This window comes from Colias eurytheme, chromosome 2 (genome assembly GCF_061535395.1).
Source record: "Colias eurytheme isolate Ceu_HAF_F1 chromosome 2, ilColEury1 Martin Lab GWU primary, whole genome shotgun sequence".
NCBI classification, from domain to species: domain Eukaryota; kingdom Metazoa; phylum Arthropoda; class Insecta; order Lepidoptera; family Pieridae; genus Colias; species Colias eurytheme.
In genome coordinates this window covers 10,529,576-10,552,312 of record NC_142981.1, presented here as the reverse complement: position 1 = coordinate 10,552,312, position 22,737 = coordinate 10,529,576, and the positions used below count along the sequence as shown (strand labels likewise).

The 22,737-nt window shown below is 36.2% G+C and overlaps 1 protein-coding gene across 2 annotated transcripts in view; it reads left to right on the top strand.

The window, feature by feature from the left end:
- Positions 1-6,143: 6,143 nt before the first annotated feature.
- The window catches only part of LOC149910659 (tribbles homolog 2-like), a 31,123-nt gene continuing 14,529 nt past the window's right edge, over positions 6,144-22,737 (top strand). Inside the window, exons 1-3 of one of the 2 annotated variants that reach the window (XM_090115933.1) lie at positions 6,144-6,384; positions 6,509-6,904; positions 9,637-9,926. In XM_090115933.1, the coding sequence (XP_089972059.1) occupies positions 6,605-6,904; positions 9,637-9,926 (590 nt within the window). In that variant the 5' untranslated portion in view covers positions 6,144-6,384; positions 6,509-6,604. The remainder of the gene's footprint in view (positions 6,385-6,508; positions 6,905-9,636; positions 9,927-22,737) is intronic. The other variant, XM_090115928.1, reaches the window with a different exon arrangement.

Sequence of the window (22,737 nt, the reverse complement as noted above, 5' to 3'; positions counted from 1 at the left end):
CATACCTATTGACCGTACGTGCATCCATTACTGCCACACTATATTGAACTTTATCACATGAGGAATACAGGTCAATTCCGTAAACGTTGTGGTACCGTCCTTGATCCGGAAAATGATTATTTTGAATAATTTTGTCAGTTGTAATGTAAGCATTAATAACAGCAACTTTATTTTTCATGCATGATTTACTTCATTTGATATCTTAATCCTTCAAGCGCCGTGATCTAGACAAATATATAAAATCATTGTTCCTAGCTACCGGGGTCCCATGCGACGCGCGAAGGCTTAATCATATTATTATAAAGTATTATTAAAATAATGTGTAATTAATAATATTGCGATTCTAAAGTAAATACTCCCTTACATAGACAATATAACAAAACAAATAATTTACACAAGACAAAAATTGTTAGAAAGAAAGTTAATAATATTGTATTCGACTGTACTCAATGTAATGTATGTAGAAGTTTACAATCAAATTTAATGGTTTTCTAGGTCAAAAGTCAAGCAAAAATTGGACTGATATTGGGCACTATTTCAAGCACAATTTTTTGAGACGTAAATTGTTCCTATAGCTCGTTCGATATTCGCGCACTGAGGTGAGTATGCTGGGCGTAGAACCTACGCCCAGCATACTCACTGAACGAAGCCTGTAACTCCGAAGTTATTCGAGCACTGTTTTTTCTTTTTGGGCACCGTTTGGCACTATTTGGGAACTATTTTTTGAAGTATGAATTATGTTTGAAGCGTATACAGATTCTCCGGACGGAGGTGAGTATGCTAGGCGAAACCTTCGTCCAGCATACTCATCGAACTATGGCTATAACTTCGCAAGTACAAGAGCACTATTTTTTTCCTTTGGGCACTATTTAGCACTATTTCAGAACAGTTTTTTGACATTCATGAAATATCAGGATTCCATGGTGAGTTGTGGTGAGTATGCTGGACGAAGGGACACTTTAAATCTGTGTACTACGTGAGCAAAACCACGTAGATGCGGAGATGCCAATAATTAGTTAAATGATTCATGTAATTATTATAAATTAACCTTATTCGTCACATCGGCTCTTTGTAGTGATTTATTTTATTTCCTTTATCCTTAAACGTTAAATCTAACAGTCAATTTATATTAAAAAAAAACCCTAATGAGCGGTTATTTCCAGTTTTTTCCAGTGATCGACATTTCAATTTTATTTAAGGCTATCGATGTTTGATACGTTCATTATCGAATCAGTTCTTATCTTGCGTCCTTTATAGATAAAAGACGTCACATGGCGTCTGGGTCAAAAAACTGGCAAAAAATGAGTCCACCTTTAGCTTCGGCTCGAAATTTGCTGCATTCCTTCTTACTCTCTGTCCCGTTTTTGTGCAATCTTTACTATCGATCCTTTGTCAAAGAAGGGATCACAGATAAAATAGATTTTAACATATCTTTTAATTAAGGTATCCATTTTATCTACTAGTCACATTTTTTGTAATACTTTTTACAAGTTTAATTTGCTTTAATCTAATAAAATTAATTAATTTGATAAAATATTATTAGGTAGATACTCTTCTTATCAAAATGTTCTAATGAATCATTATTAAAACATAATTGATTGTTATATGAATTACAAGTTACTAATATAGCGTTCATGAAAAGTAACCTTAAAAAATTAAGGACATAATAAACCGCTTTATGACTGTCCTTCCTTGAAGAAAGTGATGCATTGTTCATTGAAATGAGCCTTGACACTGACTCACGCGACTTCCTGTTTCCGTCAACAATCGTGAGGATAGCGCCTTTACCAAAAAATGGCGCCTGATTTGATATGACTCACCTCACTTTTTAAAGTTTTAAATATCGAACGTTATCATAGACAATTTAATTTTATCGTCTTCCCGCGCAATAGGCCGATATCAACGTTTTTCCCGCCTCTGACTAAATTATATTTGACATTTAAAAACGTGTTTTGTTTTTCTTACATGCATACACTATGTGCTTAGATTAAAATAGTTTGATATCTAAAGCTCTAAATGTATAATGTTAAATTTAAGAAACTTAAAAAAATTTAAGATTTGTAACAAACGCCTGCCTGCGGTTTTCAGTAGTGTTTTTCCAAGAATATTCAACACATTCTATGAAATTTTGAAATATGTAAGTACAAACAATCTGTTTTTCCTCAACGGTTTTTCTCACTCGCAACAGTTACTAGTCATAAGTTCATTTAAGCAATTGCAAAAATTTTCGTTTCCCATTGTTTCGTAAAATAACATAAATCTATACTAATATTATAAAGCTGAAGAGTTTGTTTGTTTGTTTGTTTGAACGCGCTAATCTCGGGAACTACTGGTCCGATTTGAAAAATTCTTTCGGTGTTAGAAAGCTCATTTATCAAGGAAGGTTATATGCTATATATCATCACGCTACGACCAACAGGAGTGAAGCCACGGGGATGAAACCGCGGGGAGCAGCTAGTCATTTATATAAACGGATGTTTGAAAATTTTAACAAAATCAATAATTGGAATAGTAATTTTGTTGTTTTATGTTAAATCCTTATAGAAATATACGATTTTTTTATAAACGTATCACTAATCCATAAAATATGTAAGTATTTTACTTTTTGAACTAAATATTAAACATCGCTTTGAAGCGACAGTAGGTACATTGATACATTCCTCAGATTTGGCCACCTTCTATTGGTTTAATAAAATCTAATAACAAACAAATAATGGCCCATATCTCCAGAATTAAAAAAATAGGAAAGACTGTGTGAAATAGTTGACATGTATCACATAAAAATACCTAATAGATATTAATTAGATTCTAACACAAACAAAATATAAACAAAGCGCTCTATATGCGCTACAATTTTAAGTGTTATAACAATATTTGATAAGCATAGAAACTAACGGACATTTACCTCATTTCGTGTTATATGTATTTAACGATCACTCAAATATATTAACGAAATTGTAAGAATGTAAGCGTTGTGATACAGCAAGGTCGTGTCTAAGGTGCGAAGGTGAAGCCGTGACGCAGGCCAGCCACCCAACTTGGTGACGGCTGGTACTCCTTGTTGCTGATCTTCCGTCTACTTGCACAATTCAAGAAAATCGTTGCGCAATATATGATTATTTTGTACTGTCTGTTCGTTTGGTGTAGCAGTACTGTTTTCACTTTACTGTGATTTGGTTTAATTAAATTTCGTAATTTAATATTTGATATAAATTCGAGGTGGAGGTTTTCGTTTAAACGGGTAAGTCTAATTGTAATTAGTTTTAGCATTATCGCATTTTCATCTAAGCATATTACTTATAATCGCTTTTTCGCATATTACTTATAAATGCCTTTGTTCTCTTAAATCTTGAAACTAATTTAAAAATTTAACATTTTATTATACAAAATTAATTGCTGTCCAAATTACCTGTAGGTAATTAGTTTACCTTTAGATCTTGGAGCATTATCTTCTCTACCTACATCTGAGCATCTATATTTTATGATGTCAGTTAAATTGCTTTAAATTAAAATACATTGTGTAATTTTGTGTTATCTTTATCAGAAGACAATATTGATATTTACTTTTAATTTATATCTTAAAACCTCATTGAATAGATTCCTCTATACTCTATGGTGTCTAAGCTTCTCAGTTCGAATTTCAAAAATATTTATAATCTGTTTTCAAAACCCGCCCATTTAATTGTGTTACAAATACAAATCTTTGATACAAATATTCTCTTTTGTTTTCGTTTCGGAGCAAACCAGTCTCGTGTAAACCAGCCAAAGAAAGAAGCAAGAAACGAAACTATTCAATTGCAAAGAAAACTATCTTCGGTAGATTTAAAACACCTCGAAACCCCATTTAATGATATTTGTAAGTATTAAACATATGTATTAAATAATCTCTCTGAAATTTTATAATTTATTTTTTTAATATTATGTACTTACATACCTATTTAATATTTTGTAATGTTTCCTACCATGTAGGTACATATATTAACTATAAGCATTTTATTAAGTTAAAGAAATCATGATTTGCATGGAGTTTGTTTCAATTTTACTCCGTAAATGTTAGTCTTTTTTTACATTACATGATGAAACAATGATATTATAATTTATAATATGTACTTTCAAAAGCATCCTAAGTAGTTACGTCAATGTTAAAAACAGTTTTTTTTTTCTTCGCGTTTTTTTAATTTAAATTTGTAACAAGTTGTTAAATACGATAATGCTTTCCCGAAAAAGAATGAATGAAATGAATTTCCAATGATGTCCCAATTTCTATGCAGAAAACCTAAGGTCTTTCAACACCAAAGAAATCCGAATAAATTAGCAAGCCCATCTAATTTTTATATCTTATCTGTGAGCAATAACATTTTGTCTTATCCAGATAATAAAAGAAGTCAACATAGCATCATGCATACACAAAAAATTTACAACCGTATATTTATGTACATAATCATAAATCATTATAATATTGATTACTTACTTACAAAGAAATCAGGAACTACATACACACAGGAAATAATCCCGCGCCAACCAATAACAGTATTTTTTTTAAACGTTGAAATCGAAACATAAAAATTGTTTAGGTACTTATCAAATCTCTACCTAAATTTGCCCAATGCAAACTTAGAGCATTAAACCAACTAATAAGAATGCAAGTGTTCAAATACATGAAAGGAATTTTTTGAACTAAACAGAATTTAATAGATATACACTTTAGATTAGATAATAAAAAATTTTCACTTCAGCTACACAAAGAGCTTAGATATTTGAACTTCGATATTTTGGGTGGACAAGTGCAAAACACGAAAATATATGATAGTCGCGTATACTTTGATAATATGAGTCAACCGTCCAAAGAACAAAGAAATATCAAATAATATTATATACAGATCTTTCTATTATAAATTGATTTTAGGTTCTATGAAAGGCTCCTATATAAATAGATACTTGCATAAAAATGTCTTAAAAAATTAGAAATCTTTAAATACCTACAGGTAGTTACCTAACTACATAATAAAAAAATCGTCAAACATACTCTTATAACTCAATGTCAAGATAATTAATAATAGAGGGATTTGCTTATCGTAGATACCTAGATATATAAAGAAATATATTTGCCTGAGCGAAAATTTTATCACGTGAAACATGCTGATAACAAAATGTTACTATGTTAAGATCGATACAAAAGTATAAGGAAATTGTAAACAATATGTGTATAGGTAGCGTATTTCTGAATAAAATATTTAATTATTTCACCTACTTTTTTTAAAGGAATATTGTTTTATTATTTTCTATCGCATCAACAATAAAATTATTATCATAGGTAGGTACTAAAACAATATTTTCAATGAAAAAAAAATAAGTTACTGTATATTTTGTAATTTTTTCAAACAGGATTTTACTATGTACGTCATATTAAGTAGTAGCGATTAATAAATATGATAATAAACATTTCAATAAAAATACATTTAAAATAAAAAAAACTAATATAACTAAGTATTGCATGATATTGCGAAACTTATTTTTTGTTACTTACAACTTTAAACTACCTAGGTATTAATTATGTAGTAGTAATTAAACCACCAAACTTAGCATTCTAGTTATGGACAAAAACGTTCATAAAATAATGGGCGAGAACTAACTTTAATTAAAAATTTATATTCAAATATGTGTATGGTTTATAATATTACAGTTTTAATAAACAGAAAATAATAGAGATGCTAGGTATAAAAATGTTAATTTTTGTATTATTCAAATTTTAATATTATAATATAATATTTGTTTCTATTAATTAACTCCTATTTAGATCTTCTATCACGAATATTTTCGCAATGTACACTTTAATTTAATACAAACTCCTCTAAGTTTGTGTTGAGTTTGTTATTTTAACTTATTATTGTGAAAATTATATTGAAACTGTACGCGTCGACGACATCATTGTATTGCCAAATCTAAATGAATGGTATTATTCTATCTTTATCTAAACACAAAGAAAGACTTATGTTAGAAAGAGACGGGCCTATTGCGTTATTTTGCCTGCAAACCGCATGGCATATGATCGCGTACTACGCAAGTTGACGGTGTGTCGACATTGGACGTTGGATCGGTTGCCGGCCCGAGGCGCCATCCGAACGCGGGCTCGCGTCAGCTTCGTCAAAACCTGGCAGTCAGTCTCGCAATGGCGTTAGTGGGAGAAGGTTGTGTGTTCGTTTAGTTTAACGCTAACCCGAGCGGACACCGGCCCAAAATATTGGCCTGTCTATACGTGCTCGAATTACTGGAAAATATTTCTTGTGATTCCGTACAGATAGAACGAGATTTTTGACGACGGACAGTCAAATTTTGGTACGATATCCACTCAGGGCAAATCATTTCAAGGTTCGTACCATATTCGTAAGTACATTTATAATTTCCCCTTCGATTGTCTCATAGTTTCGTTTTGAAATCTCGACAGCAATAATTTGTTAATCGAAATTTGCAATTCGAATTTTAATCGGTGTTTGTTTTTTATTTTCAGATCATGCTCATCTCATCATAGTTCCTCTTCGTTTTAAGTGTTTGTGTATTGTGAACGTTAGTGTATTGTGACAGTGACAGTGTTATAAGTGTAGTGATGGATCCCGGATCACCTTCAGTTCTATGGCCGTTGCGCCTGAGCAAGCCCGCGGTGACGGTGGCCGTGCCGGCCGGGGAGAACAGCAAGGCGGAGGACAGGTCGCAGTCGCCGTCGCTGGCGGAGCGGCTGTCCGCCGCGCCCTCGCCCTCGAGCCCGGCTCCGACCAGCCCCGCGCCACCCCAGCACCAATTCCAAGCGGCACTAGTCGCTGAAAAATACCTCCTCCTCGAACAAGTGGAGGGATCTTCGTTATGTAGATGTGTGGACGTGCGCACGCAAGAGGAATACGTTTGCAAAGTGAGTATCCGTTTCGATATCTAAATCTATAAACGAAAACCTGTCGGACCGCGTCTTGTGTAGAATTGGTAGCGCAAACAACTCCCCTTACCTGCCCATGCGACGGCAAACACGAAATTATGTCGGGTCTCCATCGCGGCCTAATTCCAGTAGCTACATATTTACGATGCCCAATTAGCTCCATACATTTGAATTTAAAAACAATTACGCTATCGGCCAGTATACCTATCGTTTGGTATAGCTACTACTTACTAGGTAGCTACCCGCACACATATAATTAATTTATGTCATTAGTTATGTATAGAGATTAAAGTTCATAATAGTTTAAATGCTAGGATGATTAATTAATGTCAAAAGACCTATCTGTCATGGCATGGCATTCGACCTGTATACCTACATAGGCGTTTTGTGTCGAAATTACTTCGGCTTACAAAAGTGGTTGCGTATCAATCACGATTCTCTGTGTAATCTCTTGTTTTACGCGATCCTATTAGTAAATTGGCCAATTTGTAACAACAAATAATTAACGGAGTTAAAGGAGTTACCTACCTAATAAATAATGTTTGTGAACACAACAATTATGGATACACATAAGTCCTATCGGATGTGTAATCTAAAAGGGTTCGATTTTGTCCCACGGGATCGAACCCCATGCAGATAGCCGGCTTATAATATGCCCACATGCAGAGCCATTACTACCTATTGCAATTAATCAATTATTACTTAACTACTATTTTTCTATATTTTTCCTTAACAAACAAGACAGTGCTGTTTAAACTATGCTGCTATGCTGTAATAAAAATTACATAATTATTTCTAAGTTATTGTAAAATAGTTAAATTGTGTAAAAATTGAATTGCAAATTTTTCATGCGTTCGCGCAAAATTGATATCGTCTCAGTTAAACATCGATCGGTGTCATACTTTATATGTCAGGGCCTCGCGCAGCTCGATCGCACTTGTAGGCCACAAAGCTTCGTTTTTACAATGTCATGTATCGACTTTCGTAACACTAACAATAACTGTTAATTTCAACGTTATTAGCTTACTTACTTCTTAATTGCATTGACCTAATAAATTTAAATTTATATTTATCAGTCACATCGTAAAATGCAGCAATATTTTACAAACGATTTTGTAAATAATATACCCCTTTTCCTGATCGTTTAGCATCGTGCGCCAGGACTCGGAAACGGGTTTGGAAACTAGTTCCCTGCCATATAGAGACTAGGTATAGATTTTAGGTAGGTACAGGATAGATACGTGTAACAAAGGCCCGTGCAGGTATTGTCAAGGCACAGAATAGGCACTTCCCTCGTGAGAACTTGGCAAGGTTAAGTGTGGCAACGTTATCGTTGCTAAACGAGTGTATTTACAACACAGCCTGTTACTGACACCGCTACATTTATACGAAATAAAATTATAAAGTGTTTTCGTAATGTTTGTATTAAACTCATAATAGTGCGTACTATTATGACACGTGGGGTCCGTTATGCCGAAAAAGTTTGACCTTCTCATTGACATTGTGAAATAGACGAGTTGATAACGCGGTGCTGTGACGACTCACAGCTCCGAGGCTAGCTGGCCCCTACTCCGGTCCCCCCACTTTGTAACTCGTTGAATGCGTCATCAAGAATGCGCAAGTTCATTGCTGCCTAGAAACGGTTGTTGATTTTGCTATTGTACACGAAACCAAACTATGGTTGCTATGCAGACGAAACGGGGCTAATCAATTATACTAGGTATAAAAAACACAAAGACGCTCCATTACACTGTATTTTGAAAGTTTTATAAATTTAATTTAATAAATTATATTTTGAAAATTGGGATAGTCAATGACTTCGCCGTGGGTAAATACTAAATACTTAAATAGCTATGTACTTGAATAAATTTTGCAACACCTCATGATTAAATAAATATTGATAAGTTTAAGTAGGTTAGCTGCCGTAAACCGTATTCACAGCCAAATAGTTATTATCAATTGCAAACATTGCGAATTCTTATCTAAATATTTTTCGCAACATATTTGAGAAATAGGTCATTTTATTTTCGTGTACGAAAACGTATATCCTATGCATAGTACAGTCAGACGTCTGCGACTACCAACTTTCTATAGGTAAATATGCTGAAGAAAGAAAATAATTTAGCACGCGACGTGATTCATCACTGAACCGCCTGGAAATCGAATCGAAGTAGCATTCAGAGTCGTTGACATTTCCGACCGTTTCCTAAATATACACGATGAGCAAGCATGTTATTAATTTAAACGTGATAAAAATAAAACGTACGTCCATGAATAACTCACAAAATGTTACTTTAAATAATCCCTTTATTTTTGTATTTGGCACTCTGAAGGGACATGTTAAAATTCTAAAGCGCAATTCACCTATGTGTATAGTTATCCGAAGATAAAACCCGCATCTTCAATTCCGTTTGAAACTATCTATCGTACATTTGCGAAGGGTCAGTAGGACCTATTCATTTAATGTTACGCTTCGTTATTCCCTTAGACTGAGCCCTTTTGATATACGATTTCTTTGAAATAGGAGCCCTTTTATGTCTATTTGATATAGAAACCGGTATACTTAGTGCTATTGGCAGTTCGGGCGAAACGGAAACTAATCTAAATGAGATTCAAAATTAATCTTTGACACTAATGTGAACATTCAAAATTGAATGCAAAATTATTGCGTTTGCCACATATTAGTTTGTAAAATAAATGTTTGTTTGCAGGTAGTGTCGCGGGACTGTAGTAGCTTATTACAGGCGCACTACCGTCTCGATGGGCACCCGCACGTCAACCCGATCCACGAGGTGCTGGTTGGGGACAAGAGGGTGTACCTCATATTCCCCCGCTCGCACTCCGACCTCCACTCATACGTGAGAGCGAGGAAAAGACTGAGGGAACACGAAGCTAGACGGCTCTTCAGACAAATGGCCGAAACGGTCGCGGCGTGTCACGAACAAGGCATCGTCTTACGGGATCTTAAGCTGAGAAAATTCGTCTTTGCCGATCCTCAAAGGTAAGGTTTTTTTTGTAAACGTGTATTCAACGTTAATGAAAAACAAATTGCCGTTTATTGCGCAAACCTTATTAAGAAATGTTTCACAATAACCTTAATCATTTAAGGTTGCGATTTATACGCTTAAATAATGAGCTATTGTTAAACATTTTTCAAGTATAAACTTATTATGTGATACGCAATAAAGTATTATATTATACAATGTTTTAAAGGCAAATGATAATAATAAGCACTAAGGTGTAACTTCGATATCCTATTATCGATTGGAGCTAGATGATTTCCCAATTGCATGTAATGTTTTCGCAAGTTTGATTTAACGTAGAGAAATCTTGCCTCGTTTCTAAGTACAGTTCGTGAAGTCAGAGTTAAGTTTACCGATGAAATAACTGACGCAACAATTCCCTACCGATATCATTTAATGTACACAGCTGAATAGACTCGGATATTTACACACAAAAAGTAAGATGAAATTAATAGTCGATACAAAGGTTAGAATTATTATGATACATGACCCCTGTCATCAAATCAATCGATAACTTCCTTTCCGCCCACTAGAGATGTATCGTGAGAAAGAACTTTTTAAAACCATAAAAAACGTATCTGAAGGCAAGCGGAAATGTGTCGTTTTTTAAGTAGCGCGTCATTTCCTTTTGTGTTTGATAGCGCCTTGTACGAACGTCGATAAACAATTATCAAGAAGGCACAGTAATTTACCAGATAAGCTAAATGTCGATGCTAGGCTGTAAATGTTCACTGCGATGCCAAATTACTTCGATAAAACCACTGAATGATATGTATGAAGAAAGGATTAATAAACGTTACCGTATAAACGTTACAAAACATTAGCCAACAATATTAATTACGGGCAGCCGGTAGTAACCGGCGGATTTTCGAACTTTTGAAACGTTATCTGGCCTCCATTGTTGCGAATATCTCCGGCAATGCTAGGCTCAAGGCGAACGGTGTCATTGCTGCGTACAATACGCCGCAATCGGGTCAAGGGTGAGCGGCTCTGCGCCGGCGCAGCGCTACACCGTACGAACCGACCCCATACGAGCACCATGCGGGTACCTGCCTTCCTTATCACCTGATGATTACGTCCTAACCCCGGCTCTCGTTATTTTATGCACCCCTTCACGTGTAACCGACGACCACATTCCAATTGGTTTATAAATTCCATCATTCACCTGTCCCACATACATGCCTTCGGGCTGCAACCCTTGCTTTGTTAGTTTAATGAGATTTCTTTTTATGGATAAAGGATACGATTATATCATTCTATAAAAAATTCTTTATCCTTAGATGTTTGTAAACATGATTAATGTTGAAACTTTTTGAAGTATTAGAAAATAATGACGGTGAAAATGGATTCGTCCTTCTAAAACAGGGCAACAAACCCGTTATAACGCATTATGTTATCTCGAGCCCCGACCGAGGCAGTCGCCTACGCGAAATTGAGGGTGACCGAAAAGGTTTATTAACTTTCCACGACTTTTGTACACCGACCCTTGTGACAAAAAGTTGCGCCCCGTCACAGACGAAAGTCATCTACTCGCATCCAAGCTATTTTAACTTATTCGCTTCGAATACACAGACGGCGAATAGGTTTTAATACCCTTCATGGGACGACGACAAAGGTATCTATTATTATGAGTCTCTGTGGAACAGAAAACATTATTTGAATGTAAAAACTTTGACGCAATATCAGAGTCCCAAAGCCCCGCATCACGATTTAAAGAAGCCTTTTGAAGCTACAACTCAAAGCTGGAATATTTTATTTTCTACTTTGAATAACTAGATCCAAAGTAGGAAAGTACTATCAAAATGTAGTTTGCTTGAAATTTGTATCTTTACTGTATTCTACAAATTGAGACTTTTAAAGTGTATCTTATATTATTTGTAACCTTGACCGTTAGTGAGCAGGATGTTAGTTTTGCCATGTGTCCGATCCGAAACGGAAATATTCCGTTTTTGTTTTATAGATTAACCTTCATCTAGGCAGCTGAGAGGAAGCGATTGACCCAAAGAGTCGCATGTGTTCAACTTTCCCAGAGAATTTCTTATTTAGTAATTCAGCCGGCCAGCGTAACATTAGCATACCGGCAGCTGACCTTGTTTGGCCCTAATAAATTCTAATGATTATGCACACGCCGCTGGTCAAGATTGTTCAGATGTTCTTTGCAATCGTGAGAATGGACGTCATACGAAGGTGCAATTTGAGCAAGTGCCCGCCCTTCGACCTCGATTCTCACGTTTTGTATAAAGGCACCCCTGATTATAAATTCTAGTCATCCTGTGGTCTCCGAGTTATGATTTCTCGCGATCTCATCTTGTCTCAAAGGTAAATAAGAGTATTAATATTGATTCCGTGCTCTCTGCGATACTTTGAAGTGGATTCTGTACTAAGCCCGTAGTTTCATCCTTTGAGACGGCACGAAGTTATTTTTCTTTGCCAATAGAGAAATGCGCTCATTTATTACGTTATATTCCTTTGATGAAGAAATAAGATGAAAACAGCAGTAAAATAGCGCAAAAAAATAGATTTTATCTGTTTGTTATATTACTGTTATTTTATTCTAAATTATTAGTCATACAGGAACAGTTAAGCGAGATGTTTCTTATACCGGTCTTACGCTTTGATTTATTGAGGATAAGATATAATTACCGTATATCATCGCGTAGAGAAATCTCTGTACATATCCGTGCATGGGCCTTGCGACGTAAAGGTCGGCTTTAGCCTTTAATGAAACAGGTAGTTTCTTCAAACCGATAAAATTACAACCGAACCTTGTTACAAACAACTTCCTATTTTTTATACTTCGTAAAAGTTAGTCCATTGCGAATTCTATTATCGAAAGCCGGATGTTTCTTTCTAAACTACCTTTGTCGAATATGTAATCCTTAATTTTGTCAACAACGGCCGGAAAACGGAAATACATTCACGTGATATAAACATCCATTGTTAATATTGCGTCTAATTTTCAACGCTAGTTTTTACAATGTTTGAAATTAAGTAAATCATGTTTTACACTAGACAGTGAGGAGCCCGATTTTGTAGTTGCATAGATACAGCGAATCCTTTGTAAATAGGCGCAGGTATAAAACAGTCTGCATCGCATTGTTCGTGCTCATCCCGCCTACTCCCTGCCAAAATAATAATACCTACTCGAATCAGTTTTCCAGGTATAAAAATGATGCCCGCATTTTTTGCATAGCGTATTTCAGAAGCCGTGTCGTATGATCGAATGTTCAACAAAGACAATCTTTCAATTACACAATGGTATTAAATATCAAGGCGCTACGCTAATATCGTTTTTCATAATCGCAGCAAGTTACTGGATCTCGATGTACGTATAATATATACGCGTATTTCCTAGTCGTGTATCGTGTATACAGTCGGTATGTCTAACGCTAACGGGACAGGGTATTTATGTCTTCGCTGCGCTGGCAATCGGCAGCGGATGTGCCAAATTAGTCTCCGATAGACCCGGCAGACGCCGCCGCGTCGCATACCGGCCCGGCCACCGCCTGACACTACATTTCGATCTATACAAGCCTTGTTTTGATTCAGTTTAATTTTAGATTATTTAATTAATGTTCGAAACAAATAACTTGGCAACCATGTAAACCCGCGCCTACACCGGCTATTTTGAAAACGTTTTGAAACCGTGTTGCCAAAGGTACGTGGTGCAAGACATGGCTATATTACAACGACGCATTTGCATAATACGGGTGCTCCGCAATACGCTAGTGCGATTGGGATTTCGGTATTCGAGAGATTGAGATGTTGTTATTGCATAATTGACCCATAGTTACGCGTTGATAGCGGATGCGCAGTTGTTCTTGGCACGGAGCTTGTCGCTGTGTTCCTTACAATTTACGATATTATGACATAGATTCTACCGCTTATACTTTATATTTCTATACACGATTCAGGCGTGCCGGAATTCGGATGGCTACATTGAACATTTTGGGGCGTTTGTTAGTGGCCTCGGTCGAGTTGCGGCAGCAGAGGTCGCGCGCAACTGTGCCAATGTCGCTGACGCCGACCGCGCCGCCTCCTCGCTCGTGCGGAACCGACCGACTGAACTCGTTTAAAAAATGATGTATACACCTCTGCACTTTTCTACCTCACCTAAGTTCGTACAAAGAAACTCTTGCTACTAAAATACAGGACACCTACGCCTTTGTGAATGAGTCGAATGTACGTCGAGCGTTCGTCACGACTATAAATAATGTTCGCACCTTTTTTGGTAGTACGAAAACACCGGACGCAGCTACCGGATATGGACATAGTGCATTGCTCTCCGTCTAACATTATCCTCACTTATTACTCAGATCACAATGCGAGCGTCATTCTTGGAAATGAATAACCGGACACTGTCATATTACATACGGAGAATAAATCGGATTACAACTCAAAAACTGGAATTAACTGTGAATCTTTCTTAACGGGGGTGCAATAAAGGGCTAGTTTTTGTCGGACAGGATGTCGACGGTTCCGGTCGACTTTGCGCTAACTGTAAGCGTGATTATGACACTAAGGTTAATAAATTGTGAGACAGTTTCATAATTCGTATATTTAGGTGTCAGGCTCGCAGCTGAGAAAACGCACGACTAACTATTAAATCGATCTGGTTGCGTAAAACAAAGGTCTGCGAAACCTTGTGCAAGCGCTCGGCGCGCCCGCTCCACGCCGACATATCTGCAGATTTGCGTAACCGCGCACTTATCCGCCGATACACAGCCAGTGTGTTGTGACACGCTCCGTTTGCCTACATCGGTATCGCTTGCAATAGTTCAAAATACCCACCCAAAACTGAAGCAATTGCCCAACTGTTGGCAACGCTTAATAAGATTTGTTACGTGTCAAGTTTTAGAGAAATGGGTAGACGGGTAATTCATGCGATTGGCCAGGTATCTTATGGAAAAGCACCGACGTCGTGTCATGAAACTCACAAGTGACTCATTGAGTTCGTGACTGGCGAAGACGCATCGGTGAGCATGAACCGATTTAACCTCTGAGACTAGATCATAAGGCACGGGGATTTCTATTGCAAAAAGCTTACACGGCTGCTGGACACACGCGACCGCGACGCTAAACGATGGGCGCATTCACTGCGCCCCAAGCAAAAAATGTGCACGTGGCAGCTATTATTCTTAGGACGAGCTTACTTATAATTATTCCCCTCGATGTCGTCTCGCAAGAGCACTCATCGGGAACGAGGCGGCGGCATCCACGGATCCAGTGACCGCCGAGACACGCGTAAGCTATTCCTTTAGCATTATTTGCATTTTACGCCGTTCCGTTTCGTTCCATATGACTAGTAATAGGATGCCCTAAAGCTTGGCAACACGCTTTACTGCCCTCTGGTAACTTACCGATTGCCGTGTTCAGTTCAAAGAAGCTCGATCGTGGTTCCTCCGTCTCAGGAAGGTCAGTGACCGTCGGTGTTCTCCAGCGTGTCGGAAATCGTTCCCATAACGAGTTGATCCCCATTTCAGCCAAGACAACGAATTTAGAACAGTCAGCTATAAAAAAAAATTCAATACTGAAAGTGTATTATCAAAATTTATTTCCAACCAAGTCCATGGCACCATTTATATCCTAAATTATGCCTAAAAAAATAAAGAAACAACTTAGCCTCGTTATCGACACGACAATGGGTATATTGAACTTTGTTGTTAAGATACATATTTAACTAAATCGCTCGAGAATGCGCTTCAGAGTTACGCATTTCTCTTACAAAAGAGCAGAGAATACATTTATTTCTGTGGTTTGCTCGTAAAAATAACACCCAAGGTTTACAGGAACAATGTAGCCATGAATCAGACTGTGACATTGTAATGATGAATGCACGAGGGAGTGCGTCAGTTCGATGACGTCATAGAAGAGGGAAGTTTGGAAAAGGGCAACAAAGAGGGTTCGGGATGAATCATAGGACATTCTATCGATACACCCTCGCTCTATTTGTGTAACACTTAAGTGTTAAAAATATTTTTTACGTGGATTCACGAACCCTTGTTTAAAATAGAACATCGTTTTTAGAATACGTAAGCTGACAACGATGAAACGAGCTTGAAATAATATCTGATGTTTATCTAATCCACATATAGATTTAATGTGATTTTAATATCTTACGTTGTAGGTGTTCACTGTTAGGTACAAATACAATCTACATCCCACTTTTAGTTAGGGCCTCCCTGAACGGTTCGGATAATGGTATTTAAATATGATAGTCACGTAACAAAAGGTTCGTTTCACGGCGTGGCAGAAACCGCTGATAGATATACATTAATTTGTCAGCTGCACACAAATCTGAGTATAAATAAGAGATAAAAAACTCGAGCGACCCCGACGAGTCGTGTTTATGCACATACAAAAAACAATAAAAATATTCAACAGTTTTCAACGGAACGCTCGGCGCGATTTCATGGAAGCGAAAATGATCTTACTTTACGGTTAAAGGATTTAAGTTCGTATGCGCACGTATTATGGTGCAGGGGAATGACCCGGCTACCTGTTTAGATGATTTTTTATTCAGTTTTCAAAGGCTTATAAATTAAATTTTGACGATCAATACCTGACGTGTCAGTGAAGCATTATAATTTCATTCTAAAATTATATTTGGTTCAAGTTTCTCTCGTACATTACCAGTTTTATTTGAATGAATTACACATATGTGTTTGTGGAGGTGGCTGACGCTTTGTCCTTATTTACTGAAATAAACTATATAACTCGTCGGCCACCTACGTTCTACGTTTTATGCGAAGTATTTCTGTGGGGGTGTCGTTATTTTCGGGAGTCCTTGTAAGTTGTTGACCTCCCTGAAAATTGGGAGCGTCCCACGCATTCGTAAACACAATACAAAGAAATCGTTTGCCTCATAAAATAACAACGTTATGGCGATCATAGACGTCACGAACTTAACGCGTAAGAGAATTGCCAAACGGAGATTGAAACGAAACTTCTTGTCGTACTTTGTTTGTAAACGGATTGTTTTCAAAGTCGTCTGCATGAATTTCAATCAAGTGCACACTTGGCGTCTGTGCAAAAAGCCAACAAACCGGTCTGCGAATGGCCAGAATTACGATTAGTCGACCATCTACAGTTGAGACGCGTATGTCACTAAAATACCCGTCTGCCGCCGCGCATTGTCTCTCTCGTTAGACCGGGAGATACTGACACAAAATTTCGAGTCATTTGTAACAGGATGGCGGTTCTACAGGGGTCTTAGTACGCAATGACAAAAAGAAAAACGATGGCGTGAACGCTGGTACCGGCGGCTTAGTCGCGTGGGCGTTAGTCGAACTCGTCGGAAAATAGCGAAAGTCAAACGATTTGTAACAGTATGGCACTTATTTTTCCTGTAAGTTTGAGGATCAACAAATATAAATACAAAATTTCAAAGATCTATGTGTTGGAAATCTTCACTTATATAAATTAATAATAAATTAAGTTTTCAAGTATGACAGCACTTTTTCCCCCTACTAGAAGTATGGCAAATATAATAATGGTCACATTTTATCAAATACTCTCCAAAAATCCAAATGCAATACTGGTACAAAAAGTTTGGCGAAATAAAAATTTTTTGCAGATTTTCGGCGGTATGGCGACCATTTGGAATCGTCCGAAAAGTATGGCATGGCGATTTTCGTAAATGGCTGCACGACGATAGTTACCTGTGCAAAAGTTAGCCTGGTACAAATGGTTGAATGATTGTTTTATTTAAATCAACACATTCGCATCGGTATGGCGGGCTGTAAGTCACACCGGAAAAGTATGGCATGACACTACCGCCTACTACTTTTTTATGGGCTATCGGTAAATTCTAAAATTTTTGTGTTACAAATCGTTTGACTTTCGCTATTTTTCCGACGAGTTCGACAAACGCCCACGCGACTAAGCCACCGGTACCTGCGTTCACACCATCATTTTTCTTTTTGTCATTGCGTACTAAGACCCCTGTAGAACCGCCATCCTTGTTACAAATGACTCGAAATTTTGTGTCAGTATCTCCCGGTCTACGTATTTGCATTTCTTTTATTGCTAGACTTCAAGCTGCATTCAAAGTTCATTTGACTTTAATCGCTTTCAATGATATTGTTTTCCTCAATAAATATGCTATAATCATCGTTTATTATAACATTTGAATCATTAAAGCATTTAAACGTGTAAAGATTAAATAGACGTTAGTCATATTTGTTAAATGCAAATACGACAAATATTTCCAATAACGTGTTCCTTATTTGATTCTCTGAGTTTACACTGACGATTAGGAATCAATAACGAAAACTTAAACGGATAGGAGACATTAACCTACACTCAATACACACATTGTTAGGAGGTAAGCGACTACTTCTGCATTTCTGATATCTATGACTTTCGAATTAGACTTTGTACTAACTTAACATTTCCTTTCCCTTGATAAATGAAATATATTCCGGTCTGTAGTTTCATTTATATAACAATTACGTATAATATATTCTAGTCACGGTTCCAGTCCTATTGCTTCCTGCCTAAGCACTTAATTCAGCTTACCTCGGTAATGAACTTACCACCATTTATAATGTCGATCAATATTAACATATTGTTTACGGTTTCCTGGCTACGCCATATTCTGATAAACATTGTGCGAAGATAGATACGATATGCTTATTATCTGTAATTAGTAGATTCACGTGTATGAGATTATATAATATCTACAAATATTATATTAATATTTAAATTTAAACAAATTTTACTATCATCTTTAGTAATAAAAATAGCACCATGTTTAATGTTTATCTATACAAAGTGTACTAAAATACATGGAATCTCTACGTTGAGTCTTTGTTTGACGTATTGACATTATAATCATATGATATGCCTAGTTCCGCGAGATGACGTTTTCCTCTAAAATTTCCAGTAAATACCCGATGTTCCGGTTCAAAGGAATCGTAAATACCGAAGAGAATTACGTTGTTCGGAAATCACTTGAGATAAACAAGTAGACTAATGAAGCGTACAATTAGAGCTGGTGAATCATCAAGATGCTATTCGATTTTTACGCAAAACGTTTTTACCTAGTTGGGTTTTTAAATTGCTACGTGATTTATAATATAACACATAAGAACATAGTAGTCGTCTATTTTTTTACTGAAGATTTACATTAATTATTTATTTTTAGTTCTATTATATTCACAGTTTCGGGTGTATCGTCAAGGGAAGCAATTGTCCTCTCGCCTTGTTAGCGTAGGCGCATCCTAATCTCAAATAACGTAACCCAGTTCACGGTCAGCTAGAGGAAATGACGCAAGCGCTTTCAGTGTCATTACGACACTCGAGTTGCCAAAACAACTGACGTGTTCAGTACAGCCTGTAGCCTCGAGTAAGGCTTCAATATACGAGCATTATTGTAGACGAAATACCCGTGTACTATAATACGTATTTTTACTCCTTATTTATGCTTCGTTATTAAGATACGACCATCTTTGATTATAACTTATAAGCTACAGATTAAAATACGTACTAAAGTCGATGTGCATCCATAATTGCAGTTTTGCTAAAACAAAATCAAACCTCTATCCTAACAACCGGTTTCAATCCAGACTAGTTTCACGGCCCAGCTATATTTTCATCTGTCGAATGGAAATCGTTGTGGGATACGCGATTTTAAACTTTAAATTAAGTAGGGTAAAGTTCAATTGCGCCGTTCAGTAAATATAAAGTTTAGCAATAAACAACCAGCGCCAATTAGCAAGTAAAGTCTCTATAAGCTTCCTTTGAAATACGAGTTCGGACCGTGTATTATAAAATTTACTTTTAATATAACCTACATTAATGTTAATTTTGATTATCAAGCATGTTATTAGTAACTACCGTTCTCGACGATATTTTTTTTCATTATTATATTATTACAAAAATGTTTGCTATGGCGAGCATTCGAACAATAAAAACCGCGAATACTCAAGTCAATCACAATGACATTGAAATGAGCTCCATTGCGAAATACGCTTTTCGTGGTTTCGGCCTCGCGTTCGAGATTGAAGAATACGTATAATAAATATGAACGCAAGCGACCTCTCTTGGCGGTCACGCGTTGTGTAATCGACCGCGACAGACAATACCGTGTCTGTCATGCACTCGGCACTCGCTTTTATTACAAATTTGACACTGATTCCGCTGCAAATTGATCCTTTAATTGCCTCCATTTGAAATGGTACAATTAAAAATTAAGAAATACGTGTTAAAATTTAATCGACTTATTCAGTGTTATACTGATAAATAAAGTCGAATGCCGTGTGATACGGTCCCGGTCGTGTCATTGCGATGTTGTCGATCTCTGGTGAAGTCACCGTCGACTCGTGAACAATATACGTGAGCGCGAGCGTCACAAATAAAATTATTCGAACATTCCACCCTTGTTTTTCTTATAACAATTGATCTTGTTTATTCATATTTCAACAATTTGCGCAGTTGTACGAGATGATGTAATCGACGCTTTAAGTAAAATTTATTACGCGTTTCGATTAGAATATTTAGATATCGGAATTTATCTTATTATTTTTGAAGGCTACGTTTATATTACCGTGCGTATAATGCATTGGAAACTAAATTATGAATATGAGTATCTAGCTAAAATTAACTCGTTCACAAATATTCATAATTGTAAAGCACGTAACGGTAATGGTAATTCTGACGTATTTCGCCTACGCGGGAGGAGGCCTTACCCCAAACTGAAACGCGCTGACGTCAGGGGAAAACAACCCTGTAACTCGGGGTACAATTGTTTGGGATTGTGACGCCTACTGTTCGCAATGTTTTTACGCAACTTACGCCTACTGAAATCGTCTTGGTCTTGCGCTACCGGTGTGACGTCAACGCCGGCTCACCCCCGGGCTAACCTTTGTTATATAAATGGAATCACGTGCAAGGATAATTAAGGAAAAATTCTTATTTGGACTAACGACAAACAAATGGGATACTGCTACAATACAAGTAGGTATCTAATTGTGTTTTAAGTGGCCAACCGTCCTTATATAATGATCAAAATTTAATCAAAGTAAATTCTATTTTGTGATAAAGAAATATCTTTCCGTGTATTATTCAGTATCTAAAGATACTAAAAAGTAGAGTATCTCATAGACTGATGACGTAACCGGGAAGTGCGCGGTTCGATGCAAGCACCGGCCGTGAGGCAGTCGTTGCCAAGGACGGTATCTTGCGATAGTGGTGTCACTATCACTCGTAATATAACACTATCAGCAAACCGCGAAACCGTACTATTCGAACCTTTTTAAACAATGCCCATATCGAATTCTAATTGTCAATTCTAAAAACATTATTTTACCGCTTTATTTTTAGACGCAAACATCTTCTTCTTCATCCAATTCATAGATTTTCCTCTAATTCATAAGAATATGTTCGGAAATATTAGTAAATATTGTAAGTATATACTAAGTAAACGTTTATTCGTGCACATAATATATCTTACGCAACGCTTGTTATATATGAAGTATGAACAAGCTATTAGCGTAATACTGTTGTTTGAAATGAGTTATACAGCGTGATCTTGTTTGTTACGTCGCGTCGGGGCAAATTAGAATCGCGAGTTCGCGAGTTATCTATTCATAAGTACATCATTTATATAATTTGAAACTTAGGTATATCAATTTATAGTTTACTAAAACTAGTTTAAATAATATTTTTAAAAGATCTTAGCTTCATTTAAAATGCAAATAAGTCTTCTCTTAGAGACTATGCTACTTTAAAGTCCAGTTTCACTAAAGTTTAAAATACATGACTGACCTATGTTACAAATACATATCCGAGTAAATCATCGATTGATAACGTGATTGAAACAAAATGTCATTGGAATATTTAAATGACAAGTTAACCTCTGTTAAAATGACTACATGATGTAATATTTTGTTCAGCCAGCTAAGCTACGGATACGGTATATGTTCATAAAATCCGTGTTTGCGTCAGAATTTAAATATAGGTAATGTTAGTAAAACTGACATGATTTAAAAGAGCAACTATGGAGTTTCTTGCCGGTTTTTCTCCGTAGATACTGCTTTCCGAATCGGTGGTAAATTTTAAAATATGTAATGACGTTTCAAAAGTGCTTCTATAAGAAGTCTAATTGAATGAATAAATGTTTGAGTTTGAGTTTAGTTACGCTGTTCGGAAACGGGAATAAACCAAAATTTCCATCAATCAGCGAAATCTTTATTTCGAAGTTTAAATGATGTATAGTGTGAATAAATCCTGAATATTTATCCTTGTATGAGTTTTTCCAGATTTTAAACGTTATTCACAGAAAGTACATGTAATTTCCCTGTTATATGATTGTAGTACCTTGTAGTACATGATACAGTACTTTGAGATTTCAAAGCCTCGCTCTAAATTTATTTCTTTAATCTTTTGTATTATTTTGAGACCGTTTTGAAAAGTATTTTTAATTTAATTGCGTTTTCGTTTTTAAGATAAGACATTTACGACTTTTCTTATCTTTTCAGTATTTAAATTTACAATTAACCACATCATACTGACCAAAATAAAAGTAACTTTATTATTTCTGCACTTTAATATTGTTTTCGTATTTACGTAAATTATAATGTGTGGTAGGTGCATTACAAACAACTGCTTATTATGTTGTCGGAAGCATTTTACAGTCGGTCTGCTATTTAAAATAACAATAAAATTTACGACGAAAAATGAATACGAAAATGCTGTACATTCAAGCTATTTATTTATATTACAAAGTCCACACTTGTCAATTTTTCTTTGTATAATTTAGGAAAATAACCGGTTTGAAGTTAATAT